This window comes from Bos indicus x Bos taurus, chromosome 1, assembly GCF_003369695.1.
Source record: "Bos indicus x Bos taurus breed Angus x Brahman F1 hybrid chromosome 1, Bos_hybrid_MaternalHap_v2.0, whole genome shotgun sequence".
NCBI classification, from domain to species: Eukaryota; Metazoa; Chordata; class Mammalia; order Artiodactyla; family Bovidae; genus Bos; species Bos indicus x Bos taurus.
In genome coordinates, this window is record NC_040076.1 from 145,959,150 (window position 1) to 145,973,321 (window position 14,172).

A 14,172-nucleotide genomic window follows, 5' to 3' on the forward strand; every position below is an offset into this window, starting at 1 on the left:
TGTGTGGTATATGTGCCTGTGTGTGTGGTGAATGTGCATGTGTGTGTGTGTGGTGTATGTGCCTGTGTGTGTGTGTGTGGTGTGAGTATGTGTGTGTGTGTGTGGTGCATGTCAGTGCCCTGTACAGATCTGATTCAGCTGAGGGCTGTTTCAGAACAAGTATGGGCCTGCAAGTACTTTGATATTTCTCCCCGCCCTCCCCGAGCTGTTCACAGTGAGCTGCTGTTGCTGGTGGGGCTGTTTCTCGGCCCCTGTGTGTCCTGGGAGGGTGGGAACAGCTTGTAAACCCTCGTTTATTTGTAGAGTAGTGAAGGTGGTGTTGGTAGTTAAGTTGGAATCTGCAAAGAGCATGCAGTTCAAGCCCTGCCATCGCCCTTTCTTGGCAGAAGGTCTGGTCTGTTCACGTCAGCTGTCTGTTTCCTTTTTCTCTGCTTGGTATCTGGGGAAGCTTGCTTCCATCTGTAACCTGAAAGACCCTTTTGCTTTTGCCTTATTTTGCGACAATTGGGGGAAATGATTTGGGAGGAGTCGTTCAGCATGTGTTTAGACTATGTTAGCGTGAGTGAAGTGCTCTGGCAGTGTTGGTAGTGGATGTTCTGAAACCAGCCGCGTTTCCTAGAAGCTTAAGGGTTAGATCCTGAGACGGAGTTACTCTGAGCTGTTTGGCAGTAGTTGCTGTTGTTAAATGGATGTGCCGCCGGGAGAACCTGTGTGAGCTCATGAAAGACTCCGAGACAGAGCAGGGTCCTGCTTTGGTGCACACGAGGCAGCAGGGGAGGGGCCTCGAGGCCTCAGACGGCGCTGGGTCCACGGGGCAGGGGTGCAGGCGGGAGTCGGGAGGGCCCCTCTCCGTGGAGCATCGCACCTTTGGTCTTCTCCTCTGGGCCCACCAAGTGTCTGCTGCCCGGGAAGGGTCTGTCACAGCAGTGTCTGGATGCTGTTCACTGAGAGAGAGAAACGTTACCGGCTGTGATGGGTTTCATGTTATGACCGATGCTGCCTCCACAGCTCCCAGGGAAGCATTCTGCAGCTCGTGGTGTTGAGCATTTGCGACGAGTGTATCTTGCTGACTTCTGTGCACCTCGAGGCTGCTGCGGTTTGGGGGTGTGTCTCGTGTCGGAGACCAGGCGTCCCCTGCACCTCCCGCCCCGCTGGGCCCGCTCCTGTCTCTGTTTGAAACACGAGGCGCGTCTGTCTCCTCATGTTTTCTGTGATTATTCACACGCTTTATCCTCACAACGCTGAACTGAAAACCTCTCTGTGTTCTAAGTGTTCAAAAACAGAGATAGAGTTTAAAATGTCTCTGAAACCTAGGGTTCAGATCTGTACAGCACTCAATATAGAACGTGGGGCATATCATTAAGGAAAAACATCTGAAATAGCAGTGTTTCTGGTAATGAAAAAAAAGTCACGTTTCCTTCGTGGTCTTTGACCCTCGAACCTGTGAGCCTTATTACCACATACTTGGGTTTTGGGGCGCTCGGCCCCCTGTTCCCAGCCTGAACACTGCCCATTGTCATATCCCATTGCCTCCAGCCCTTTCCACCTAACCACTGGTATTCAAACCTCCTGCCCCACTCAGGTGCGTCTCGGCCTTGATCCTGAGTGGCTGGACGAACGCAGGACTGCCTGCAGAGGAACTGAATGGCAACATGTGTGTTCATGGAAGATGCCTTTTGTAGTGGCCAAGCATGATTTATGTATTTGTAGTTGCACAGCCTAGAGTACATCTGGTTATTTTGTTATTTTAGGCTTAATTTGGGCCTCCCCAAATGCATGTCAACAAAAGAAATTGACAAGTATTTAATCAGTATTTATCTTTGTATCTGTAGTGGTGTAGAGTGTCAATGCATATACATAATTGATTATACATAAATGACAGATTTAGAATGGCTTTAATTTTACTCTAAAATTAAATATGGAATAAATCATAGTGAAAATGAATATCCTTTGCGAAAATTAAAAAAGTTGCACAGACTAATTCCCGTTGGCTGTCCGTTCATTTTGCCTGGTTGGCTGATTTGAGGTATCGTAACTTGTGTCTGTTTTTCCAGAGACATGGCTACTGTACTTTGGGAGAAGCTTTTAATCGCTTAGACTTCTCGAGTGCGATCCAGGACATCCGAAGATTCAATTATGTGGTCAGGGTGAGTATTCATTTCAGAGCCACCAGAGGACACGTGGAGTGGTTGCGCCCTAAAGATTATCATGTCACATGTTTAAGATCCTTTTGGCAGCTGCGTAAAGCTGTGCTTGTTCCTGGTGGAGAACCATGGGATGAGGGGTGGGGGTCAGGAGGAGGAGGATTGAAGCTCCCTCCAGCCCACCTCACGTGTCACGTTGGAGACAGAGGGAGAAGCGGGAGTTTCTCTCAGGGTTTCTTGCCCGGTGGTTTCATATGCATTTTCTACTTTGTTTTTCCCAGAGCATGAGCCCTGCTCCATAGAGGGGAGCAAGCTAGTGGAGAGAAGGGAATTGATACAAAACAGAGCTGCATAGAAGCCTTATTGTGTTAATGATACATTTTTAGAAGAAATTTTTACCTTTTCCTGCATTCAGAAAATAAGGGATCTCACTATATATTCCATTTATTGTTTTTATTTGCCTAGCAAGTTTACTCACCTGACTGTCCTAAGCCAAGACTAAGTGATGAGTCATGAAACTGTTAGTTGGGATTTTTAACAGTGCCACGAGGCTGTGGTACGTACTCCCCGTAGCGGCCTGTAGGAGCGCTCCTGCAAGGACAGAGCGCTGGCTGGTTACGTGACCCCAGCCGGGCTGGGGTGTGGTTTCTGTAATCACTGCAGCACAGGACACATGTGTGTAGACACACTAGAATTAGCGGCGTGATCCTCCCCAGCAGTTAGCGTGTGATTGTCATGTTTGTCGTTCTGGCCTCCACAGTCAACACAGAGTGTGTGCGAGAGTGTGTGAGTGTGTGTGAGTTGGCACTTTCTCTCCTCCCTCTGCAACTGACAGAGGCAGCAGGGAGGGCTGGAGAGGAGGGATGAAGAATCCCTTTTCAGAGACACAGGAGCAGATGTGATCTGGGTTCTGGAATGTGTTTGCGGCTCACCCAGAGGGGCTCAGATTGCTCAGGAACAGTACGGGCCGCAGTGAACGGGTGTGTGCAGGCACGGGTCTGACCAGCACCACAGACAGGCGTGGCCACAGTGAGGGCCTGCTCGGGCACAGCAGTCACAGGACGTGAGGCAGTGGGGATGGGCTGACCCAGGGCTCCTGAACCGGTGTGCACAGAGCTGGGAGTGGGTCACTGGAGACTCCTACAGATGAGCGGTGTTTATGATGACCGGTGTCCCTGACGTGCGGAGGGGAGGGGCAGCTCTGTGTCCGAGAAGCCGGCCCTGCTGCTGGGTCCCCCCGGGTCCTCCCCGCTGGCCTCCCTGCTGGCCACCAGGACTGCTCCTCCCGCAGAGCCGAGGAGGGCTGCAACGGCTTCCATGTGCTGAGAGCAGCCAGCCTCTGACGGAGGGGGAGCCTGGGAGGCAGGTGGATATTGGGGCCCGATGGACCTGCAGGAGTGGTGGGAGGGCAGGACTGGCAAGGAAGCTGGAGGGACAGACAGAGGGACAGATGTGCTGGGGGGCCATCAGGGAAGGCCTGGCTCATGTGAGGCTGGGGCGGTCAGAGGAGGGGACACAGATTGCAGCAGGGGTGGCCGGGATACCGGCCGGGGCTGGAGGGCGGAGGTTGAGCAGCAGCCCTACCTGCATCCTTTGCTTTCTTCTCGGGTGACTGGGGTGGGGAGGTGGGCGTCCCTTCAGAGGCAATGCTCACCTGTAGCCCCTCCCCCTCTCAAGCTGTTGCAGCTGATTGCAAAGTCCCAGCTGACCTCGCTGAGTGGTGTGGCCCAGAAGAACTACTTCAACATCCTGGATAAGATCGTTCAGAAGGGTAAGGCGAGCACTGGTGTTTTTACTGATCTCAGTCTTAGTTAACTTAGTACAAGGAGATTAGATTTTTCTTTCATTTACCCCCAGTATTAATGGTGTCAGATAATGTGATGGGCTCCGGTTGGCCGCTTGGTACTTGATGTTCTTGGTGGTGTTCTTTAAAAGATGCTTTTGGACACAGAAGAATATATTGTAATGAGAAAGACAGGTTGTGGGGCACACCGTGAGGCATGTGGGATCTTAGATCCCTCACCAGGGATTGAACCCATGCTTCCTGCAGTGGAAGTGCAGTCTTAACCACCGGGCTGGCAGGGAAGTCCCTGAGAAAGTATCCCTGAGTTTTAAATGGACACGTTCTCCTTCATGGTTAACTACTCATAGCTCACTTTTGCTATATAGTGATTCTGTAATTACCAAGGTTGTGACTTAGTTCTTATGCATCAGACAAGCCTGTAATTTTCTTTTTAACTTAATGTTTGTCTCGATTAGTTAATGGCCAATAATAAATGGAACTTTAAGAGTTTATGTATAAATATGCCATTTTAACTATCAATTCTCTTTATGATTAAGTATAAAAGAAAGTAGAGATGGATTTAAAGACAAAATTGTAGACTCAACCACAAATACACTATCAGACAGCATTTGGAAGTTTTCGAATCTCATCATACTTGTGATACCTCAAAAATGATGCCACTTTGGATATGCAGTGAAATTAGATCATTATTTTCCTTTTGTGGTGAAATATACATAAAATACCATCTTTCCTGTGCATCTTGAGTGCACAGCTCAGTGGCACTGAGCGGTCACATCCCTGCGGCTGTGGCCACCACAGCGGTGACACGCTGTCCGCAGACTGACACACGCATCACTGCGGCTGTGGCCACCACAGTGGAGACACGCTGTCTGCAGAACTGACACACTCATCGCTGTGGCTGTGGCCACCACAGTGGAGACACGCTGTCCACAGACTGACACACGCATCACTGAGGCTGTGGCCACCACAGCGGAGACATGCTGTCCGCAGAACTGACACATGCATCGCTGCGGCTGTGCCACCACAGCAGCGACACGCTGTCCGCAGAACTGACACACGGATCGCTGTGGCTGTGGCCACCACAGCGGCGACACGCTGTCCGCAGAACTGACACACTGTCCCCATACACACTAATGCCGCCTCCCCAGCACCCGCCATCTACGCGCTCTGTGAACTTGACTATTCCAAGGACCTCATCAGGAGCATCAAACAACACTTGCCCATCTGTGACTGGTTCTTATCTTAAGGTCTTCAGGTTTCATGCGATGCATGTCAGCATTTCTGCCCTGTTTAAGGCTGAGTGACACTCCCCTGTGTGTATAAGTCACATTCTGTTCACCTGTGCTGTCTGTCGAGAGGCCCTTGGGTTGTGAAAGCAGGCCATTTTAAAAACCATTTTGCTTCTTTTCTCTGTTGGCTGTGCCGGGTCCTCGTTGCCGCCCGGGCCTTTCTCTGGTTGCGGAGAGTGGGGGCTCCTCCCTAGTCGTGGTGCACGGGCTTCTCATCGTGGCGGCTTCTCTTGTTGGCGAGCACAGGCTCTAGGGCTCTCAGGCCTCAGTAGTTGCAGCTCATGGGCTCAGTAGTTGCGGCTCCCAGGCTCTGGAGCACGGGCTTCATAGTTGTGGCTCACAGGCTTAGTTGCTCTGAGGCATGTGGAATCTTCCCGGATCCAGGAGCAAACCCGGTGGCTCTCCTGCATGGGCAGATGGATCCTTCACTGAGCCCCCAGGGAAGCCCGAAAGCAGGTCATTTTTAACAATGGGGGCTGATGGGATTGTTGGATTGTTTCGTTTTTGTTTATTCCAGTTCTCGGTGACCACCAAAACCCTCGCCTGATCAAGGATCTTCTCCAAGACCTCAGCTCCACCCTGTGCATTCTGATCCGAGGAGTAGGGAAGTCTGTGCTGGTGGGAAACATCAACATCTGGATTTGCCGATTAGAGACCGTTCTCCGCTGGCAGCAGCAGCTGCAGAATCTTCAGATGACGGAGGTATGTGCTTTCTGGCCTGAACGTGAGTAGTCTCTGCTGTTACATCACAGAAGCCATTGCTACTTCTGAGTGTATGTGGAAGACTATCACAGCTTTTCCAAAGGCTTTTTCTGTTTACATTTCCTGAATACGTATTAAACTGTCGTAAGATGGATTCAGGCCAGAAGACTCTTTAATGGCTTATAGGTGTCATTGGAAAGACAGTGGGGATGGTAATTATTAAAAACAGCTGGTCCTGTGGGTGATGAGGTGGTAAGTTAATTTACCTTGACACCTGATTAGATATTTTAGACTAGAATGATATTCGGTAAATTAAGACTGCACTGTGTAGTGGTGACTGTTCACCTGCTGTTGCTTCTTGGGGTTGGTGTTTTCATCTCCATTTCTTGCTGTCTTTGATGTTTTGTGTTTATTCTGATAACTGGTTTCACCAAGAGAAATGTTGACCCCATTCACTAAAGTGTCTTACGCTGTGTTTGGTTTATCTCTGGTTGGGTTCAGAGGTGACCTTGGGCCAGTATTTGTCGTGTAAATGCGAGATTTATAGGGAGTGATGATTCCCTAGTTAAGGCCCTGCAGTTAGCAGGGGTGCTCTGACATTCCGTGTCCAGGCAGCCTCATTCCCGTGTTCAGGGGCTTGTGCTGTGAGGGCCACTCGCCTGTAAGACACTTACATGTGGGGTGTGTCTGCTTTCCAGACCGTGACCAGGCCACGTGCCCCAGATGCCACTGTCCCCAAGTCCCTGATGTGCAGTGACGCCACATCACCCGGCGAACGCTGGGACTAGGGTTTCAGTGTCCGGGGCCCCAGGTTCAGCCAGGGCCGCTGCAGGGTGTCATCTGGGAGGATTGGGGAGGAGGGAGACGTCACTGTGACCGATGAGCTCCCGTGTTCCCGCTGGAGTAAGTGTGCGGGCCCTCCCAGCAGGTGGACAGTGGCCTGACGCTCAGCGACCTTCCTGTGCACATGCTCAGCAACATCCTGTACAGGTTCTCGGATGGGTGGGACATCGTCACCCTGGGTCAGGTGACCCCGACACTGTCCGCGCTAAGCGAGGACCGGCAGCTGTGGAAGAAGCTCTGCCAGTACCACTTTGGGGAGAAGCAGGTGAGTGGGGGTTGTGGCCCTGATGGCTGAGCCTGGCCGCTTCAGGGAGTGGACTAGAATCACTACGGGAAAGCCTGCTTTTCATGTGGAGAAAGTCATAATTTTAAAAATGATCCAGAACAGAGCAGCAGAACCAGGGCAGTTTCTTCCTGTCAAGGATGGGCCATTAGTCTTTCCTGTAACTGGAGGCCCCTCTCCAGGCGGCGTGTCCCCTCAGAGACTCACGGGTAGGCGCCTGCTCCCTGCACCTTGCCCTCCCAGGATGGGGCCAGCCTTGGGATCTGGTGGATGCTGTGTGTCTCCGCTTATCGCTGCCTCTCCCTGCCACCCCTGTGCTGCGTGGTTTTTGGAGCACAGCTCCGCCAGCTGGGTGCCCATGACATACACAGCAGTGTGCAGGGCCAAAGCAGACACAGTCTTGCCCTAGGGAGGCCCCAGGGAGGACCAGATGTCATGTGTCTCCTCAGACACAGGCTCGCAGACCTCAGGGGTCACGTACCTATCCAGGAGAAAGTCAGGTGGTGGAGGCAGCAAGCAGGTTCCTGCCTGAATCAGAGGGTGAGGATTGGGCACAGCCAGGCCGTGGAGCAACCATGGTCACCTTCTCCTGGGGGCACGGGGCTCATGAGCGGAGGGTAACATTGTGAGGAACTGTGAACATGCTGCTGCGTCTGGCAGCCCCTGGCCACGCCCAAGCCCGCCTGCTCAGCATTCCATCCGTGCCTGTTCCTCTGAGGGTGTGGTCGCTGCCCCGTAGGGTATGAGGTGCCGCCTCCTGCCGTCTCTGGGGTCCAAGACACTGAGCATCTGTTCACGTGCTTGTTGCCTGCTTGTGTGTCTCTCCAAATCCTTTGCCCATTTTGTATTTGGATACTTTCTGCATTCTAGTTACCAGTCCCCGTCAGACTCGATAGCATATAACTTATTTTTAGCTTAATAGACATCATGGACATCACTCCAGATAAAAACCTTTAAGTCTGTTGAACAGCTGCATGGTATTCCATTGTATGGATTCAGCTCAAATTTAATTTCACATAATTAAATGTTTCCTGCAGTGTGTTGCCTTTTAAAGTTGTTGTACAAATGACGTTGCTATGAAAGTCATCTGCGTCTGAACAGAAGTCTGTTTGTCTAGTTTTGTAGACACTTGATCCTTTCAGAAAAAGGCCATGTGGAGTGGAAGCTGATGTATTTTGCACTTCAGAAGCACTACCCCACCAAGGAGCAGTATGGAGACACCCTGCACTTCTGCCGGCACTGCAGCATCCTCTTCTGGAAGGTAAGGATAGCACCTGTGCTCCTGGAGAGACATACTGTCCAGCTGAGAGTAGTGAGTGATGACATGATGGTGTCTACTAGGGACTGTCCACCCGAGTGTAGTGTGTGATAACATGATCGTGTCTCACTAGGGACTGTCCACCCGAGTATAGAGTGTGATGACATGATGGGGTCTCACCAGGGACTGTCCACCCGAGTGTAGAGTGTGATGACATGATGGGGTCTCACCAGGGACTGTCCACCCGAGTGTAGAGTGTGATGACATGACGGCGTCTCCCCAGGGACTGTCCACCCGAGTGTAGAGTGTGATGACATGATGGGGTCTCACCAGAGACTGTCCACCCGAGTGTAGAGTGTGATGACATGATGGGGTCTCACCAGGGACTGTCCACCCGAGTGTAGAGTGTGATGACATGACGGCGTCTCCCCAGGGATGTCCACCCGAGTGTAGGGTGTGATGACATGATGGGGTCTCACCAGGGACTGTCCACCCAAGTGTAGAGTGTGATGACATGATGGCGTCTCCCCAGGGATGTCCACCCGAGTGTAGAGTGTGATGACATGATGGGGTCTCACCAGGGACTGTCCACCGGAGTGTAGAGTGTGATGTGATGGTGTCTCACCAGAGACTGTCCACCTGAGTGTAGAGTGTGATGACATGATGGTGTCTCAGCAGGGACTGTCCACCCGAGTGTAGAGTGTGATGACACGACGGCGTCTCCCCAGGGACTGGGGCCAGGGACAGGTTCACCAAAGCAGAACATGGTTGGACCTGAAATTGGGGCCACCCAACCTCGTCTGGTGCAGGATGTTAGGGCGTGATCTGGTCCCTGGCTGTGAGCACGCTGACTGTGCTGCGGCCTGAGTCCCGGCGGGCTGCTTCCCCCTGTTCTCATGGCTCAGCCTGAGAGGAGGGTCAGGATCCCCGCCTCTTCTGGAAGTCAAGGGAGGCCACCCCCAACCCCCATTTTCCACAGTTGGCCTCAGCTCCACTGTCAGGACCCCAGCAATGGTGCCTCCAGGGGCTTTCCTTACAGCACAGCCCTGGAGCAGAGGAGAGGCCCATGAAAGCGCCCGGGCTCCTCCTGTTTTTTTGAGCCAAACTTAGCATGTCTGGTCCTTGTGAAGACTGAGCTGTGTCCGCAGTTGTCAGCCCCATCCTCTTCCTCTCTGGCCCCTTCCTCTCCCGTCCAGACTCTGATAAAAACAAGTTTCTGGGGGAGATACGGGTGCTTCTATTCACCTCCTCTTAGAAAGACCATTTCCGTAGTTTGCCTTGAGTCTGAATTTGTTTAATGTTGTGAAATTTCACTGGGGAGGAGGGTGACAGGCGGTCTGCCCCTGCTGCTCAGGGTCCTCCCTTGGGGCCATGGGCCACGTGCCTTCTGCCTGGTCTGAAGCACCGTGGCTGTTTTTTGTTTTCTGTTTATCTGTAATTTGTTGGCTGGATTATGAGGCCAACTCTAAACTGCTAAAAAACAAATGACTACTTTAAATTGTTTTCATTTCAGGTTATATACATGATAACGTGGGCTTTTTTTTAACCTGTACCCCTGTGGTTGTACGGTGGGAGTCCCCGTGTTAACAAGGCTTTACTGCTGGTGCTGCAGGGGGCCAGCCGGAGACCACTTTGTTTCTGACTTGTTCTGGAGTCTGGCACGGCTTGTTCTGCACAGTTAACGAGGAAAGGTGTTGCACGGCTGCAGTGGTGGTTCTGTGCAACCTCTTCCTCCAGGCCAGGGCACCTCACGCTCAGTCTTGCCAGGGTGCTAGCGGGACACGGGTGAGCCAGTCTGCCACAGCACACAGAGGGTAGTCCCAGACATGTGGCAGCTTCAGAGCCGAGTCAGCGGATGAGATGATCTGGTCGCTGCTCTGAACGACGCTTCCCCCGAGCTGAAGGTTTATTCCAGAGACACTGGGAGCAGTGGTGTGTCCCCCTGGGACAGACGTCTCGTCTTTGCATGTGGCAGACTGTCTTAGACCGTCTGAGGACACTGTTTCTGATGTAGTGAACAGAGGCACCCTTGCTGCTTTCTGTGTTGGCATACAGCATGTTCAGGTGAAGTATCCAGAAATAGGGGCATTCTGGATTTTTAAAAATGGAGAGGTAATTTTTTGGGTTTCCAGAAGAATTTGCCTACAGGTTCTTCTGTTTATGAAAATTCAGAACAAGTGTCTTGCTGGCCTTTGGGCTGTGAAATGTTGTTCACAGCCTTGCCTTGAAGGCCGAGCGCCTTGACCTCTGTGCAGCCTTGGGGACTGGCTCTGTCCATCTGTGGGGTCACATGGCAGCTTTTTCTCCCAGAGGCCCTTCCACTTTCTACTGAGTCTGCGGGTGGAAATATAAAGAAGAAACGAGTGTCTGGAATTTGTGGTGGACCCTGCTGCCTGTGTCAGCTCTTGAGCAAGCCCCCTGGCTGGCCACTGCACCCCCACACACAGCTTGGCCCCCGCAGGCCTCAGCCCAGTTTCGTGGCGCCTCCGTGAGGGCAGGCCTGCTGCGTGGAGGCTGCATGGTGCTCAGCCCCATGTGGGGCAATACCCCACTGTGCCCGTGCTGCCCGCGTCCCACCGGACCTGTCCTCTTCCACACACATAGGCTGGGGCTCTGCCGCGAGCTCATGCAGCCGCCCCAGCTGCCCCAAGCCGTCCTGTCTGACCTGGCTTCACTGTCTGGACACTGTGTCGGTTTTTCTGCTTTGCCTTTGGGGAACGTTGGCAAGGTGAAAGGAGGTCTTGGAGTTGCACACAGGCGCAGCTCAGGCCTGTCTGCCTTCCGTGGGGTGGCCCTCCTGTGAGGCCACTGTGCTCACCCCATCCTCTAGCTGCTTTTCAGGAACTTCAGCTAAAGCCAGGTGTGGAGTGGGCTGGAAGCCCGACAGAGTGAATGCAGTCAAAGGCAGGGATCAGGACTGTGTGTCCACTGCCAGGCCCACACTGCAGTGTGCAGCGGGGGCCAGGAGGCCACTGGTCTGGGCCTGTGCCGACAGCCAGCCCTGCAGACCCCTGGGCTGTGGTGAGGGGGAGCAGCCAGCCGGTGGTGAGAGGGGCAAGTTGGTGCTGACCTCGAGTTGAAAACCGTGGGTGAGCAGGAAGGAGCTGGCTCCCATGGAACCTACATTGTTCACTTAATTCCACTGAGCTGACTCAGAGGGAGTGAGTGGGCTTCAGGGAAACCTGCTAGAAACGTTCCAGTGTGGCCCGCTGCTCTGCATGTTCTCAGTGAAGTCGTGACGGTCATTTGGCTCTGCTGTCTCACCAGCTGTGGGCCCGAGACTGGAGGAGGTGGAAGCCAGGTCGGCCCCAGACGGCCTGCGCGTCCTCTGGCTTCTGGCTGCTGCGTGGGGCCTCGGGGGCAGCTCTCCCCTCGGTTTCACTGCCCAGTGATGTTGGTCATTTTCATAAATGATTCATGTTCAGCCTGAGTCCTGGTGTGACCTGGCTCTTCCTAACCCTGTTTTCCCTTTTTTCCTCCCTTCACTGCTCTCCTCCTCCGCCACCTCCAGGACTGCCGCCTTGCTTTATTACTCGAGGTACCTCCTCTATGCCCGCGTCTGTGCGCGTCCCCTGTCTGGGGCTGGGCCAATGAGGCCGCAGCCTCTGCTGACGTGTGACTGGCCTTCCTACTTGGCCACCATCGGGGTCCCGCGAGCTGCCTTTAGACCAGGGGTGTAGGCTTGGCTGGGTTGGGGGGGGGGGGTCCTGTCTCCAGACACTGGCCTAACTGGCCCCCAGGTCCTGAGGCTGTTCTGTCTGCTGACACAAGTGAGCCCTGGGTGTTTCTGCCGTGGGGCGTGGTGCTGGGCCCTCGGGTGAACGTGGGTGGGTGGTGCCCAGAGCAGTTCCAGAGTGGATCCTGACCCACCGCCAGGGGAGGGGGCAGCATGACCAGGGCAGGGTTGGGGGTGGGGAGGAGGGAAGCACAGGCTCCTCCCGGCCCCCTGACTCAGGGCCGCCTGTACCCCATGCACTGGCAGAGAAACTCTCCCCGCTGAGCAGCCACGTGTTCCTAATTCTTGCTTGCTGTCCACATACCTGTGTGGTGGGGTCCAGGTGCATTTAAGTGAATGCCTGGTGACTTCTGAGCTGTCTTCCTTCCCAGCACGTGCGGTAACGCCCTGCCCTTCCCACAGGACTCGGGCCACCCCTGCACGGCTGCCGACCCAGACAGCTGCTTCACGCCTGTGTCCCCGCAGCACTTCATCGACCTTTTCAAGTACTGAGGGCCTACCCAGGCCCACCATGACCTGGAGTCTGCGTTGGAGGCAACGTGAAAAGGGCCTGTGGGCAGGGTGCCTGTGGCTTCCACCTCTGAAACCGGGTCAGGGAACCCCAGCAAAATCCACCTTTGAAATAGGGTCAAGGAACCCCAGCAAAATCATTTCTGCTTCTCTCTTTAAAAAATTCTTCTAAGCACATTAAAATTTGGAACTTTGTGTATTTGTAAATATGGTTCAAAAAGAGTGTGTTTTCAGCACCACATCCTGTGCTGAACTGACACTAACAGCCAAGAAGACTGCCTCTTAACTCAAATGATGGTTTCCCGATTTTGTAGTGATTGGGGTGAGGGTAGATCACGGATCCTTGTAATGACATTGTACAGAATATTTATTTTTCTTAAGATGTATATTAACAGTTTTGGTTGTGTCTGCACGAGTCTTCTCAGATACAGAAGGATCCAGGGAAGTATGTGCCTGTCTCCTGGATGCTCAGCAGTGGGTTGTGAATTGTGCAGATGGCTGAGACCCACAAGGGCCTCAGTCTGGGGCTGTGGTCCTGGGCTCGTGCCCAAGACTGACAGGCAGGGCCCTGACCTGGGGGAGCCTGGTGTGGCCTGCACCACACTGCTTGGAATCCTCTTCTAGCAAAGTAATAAATCATGTTTGTCTACCTATTTTAACTTTGTCAATTTTGCATCTTACTGAAAAAAGTAGTGTCAATGATTTTGATAATCATGTATTGAAACCTCTCAAAGATAATTTTATTTTAAAAATATTGCATGTACATTTTAGAAAATTTTGAAAATAAAGGTTTATAAAAGAATAAAACTGGTGCATAACCCTGGCACCCAGAATATGTGTGCTTGGAATGGCCCCGGCAGATACAGGGGAGAAATGAACAAGGTCAGGGACCCGAGCCCAGGCACTCCTGCTTCCTTCTTAGCAGGTGGAAATGTGCAGTCTTGCGTATTTGTAAATAAAGAGTCTGTGCTTTCAGCACACGTTCTGTGCCGAACTGGTGTAGCCAAAACTATGCTTAGTTGTCAGATGATTGTTACCCTGTGTTGTGAATCAGGTGGAAGCTTTTCATAAAACCATCAACGGCATATATATTGTTTTCATTTTACAACCAGCTCTTTTTTTCACAAGAGTTTGTAGAAATACGGTTTTTATTGGTGACACGGTACCATGCAGCTGGAAAGAATCACTCTGTGATCAGCAACACTGCACAGGTGCTTCCATCCATCTGATGATGCTCTCCTCACGTCAGACAAGCAGCAGAGCCCGGGAAGCAAGTCAGAAATCTGCAGGGACATTCCCAGAGCAGTGGCGAGAGTGGGTGGTGGCATCTTTCTCCCCTGAAGACGGATGTGTGAAGAGGCTGTGAGGTGGGGGTGTTCCTCCTGAAAGCTTCCTGATCACTTTTATCTCTGTTCTACTTTTGGCAAATTACCTAATGTGTGTTTACTTTTGGGGTGTTGGTCTTTTTTGTGTTAATTTCTTAAGAAGACATTAACCTCTTGAAGTGAGTTCTTCCCCCTCAACAACATGAAAAGTCTTAGGAGACGTGTGTAGCTGTCCCCCATTAATCAGCCCATCTCCACAGGCTGTAGATGTGCTTGGA

At 52.5% G+C, this 14,172-nt stretch overlaps 1 protein-coding gene across 6 annotated transcripts in view; it reads left to right on the forward strand.

Moving 5' to 3' along the window:
* Positions 1-13,563, forward strand: part of FBXO25 (F-box protein 25) — a 28,041-nt gene extending 14,478 nt beyond the window's left edge. Inside the window, exons 5-11 of one of the 6 annotated variants that reach the window (XM_027548500.1) lie at positions 2,055-2,147; positions 3,822-3,915; positions 5,755-5,939; positions 6,865-7,047; positions 8,183-8,326; positions 11,835-11,861; positions 12,462-13,228. In XM_027548500.1, coding sequence (XP_027404301.1) covers positions 2,055-2,147; positions 3,822-3,915; positions 5,755-5,939; positions 6,865-7,047; positions 8,183-8,326; positions 11,835-11,861; positions 12,462-12,551 — 816 coding nt within the window. In that variant the 3' untranslated portion in view covers positions 12,552-13,228. Of the gene's footprint in view, positions 1-2,054; positions 2,148-3,821; positions 3,916-5,754; positions 5,940-6,864; positions 7,048-8,182; positions 8,327-11,834; positions 11,862-12,461 lie in introns of all 6 variants that reach the window. The other 5 variants (XM_027548516.1, XM_027548507.1, XM_027548522.1 and 2 more) reach the window with 5 other exon arrangements.
* The last annotated feature ends 609 nt before the right edge of the window (positions 13,564-14,172 follow it).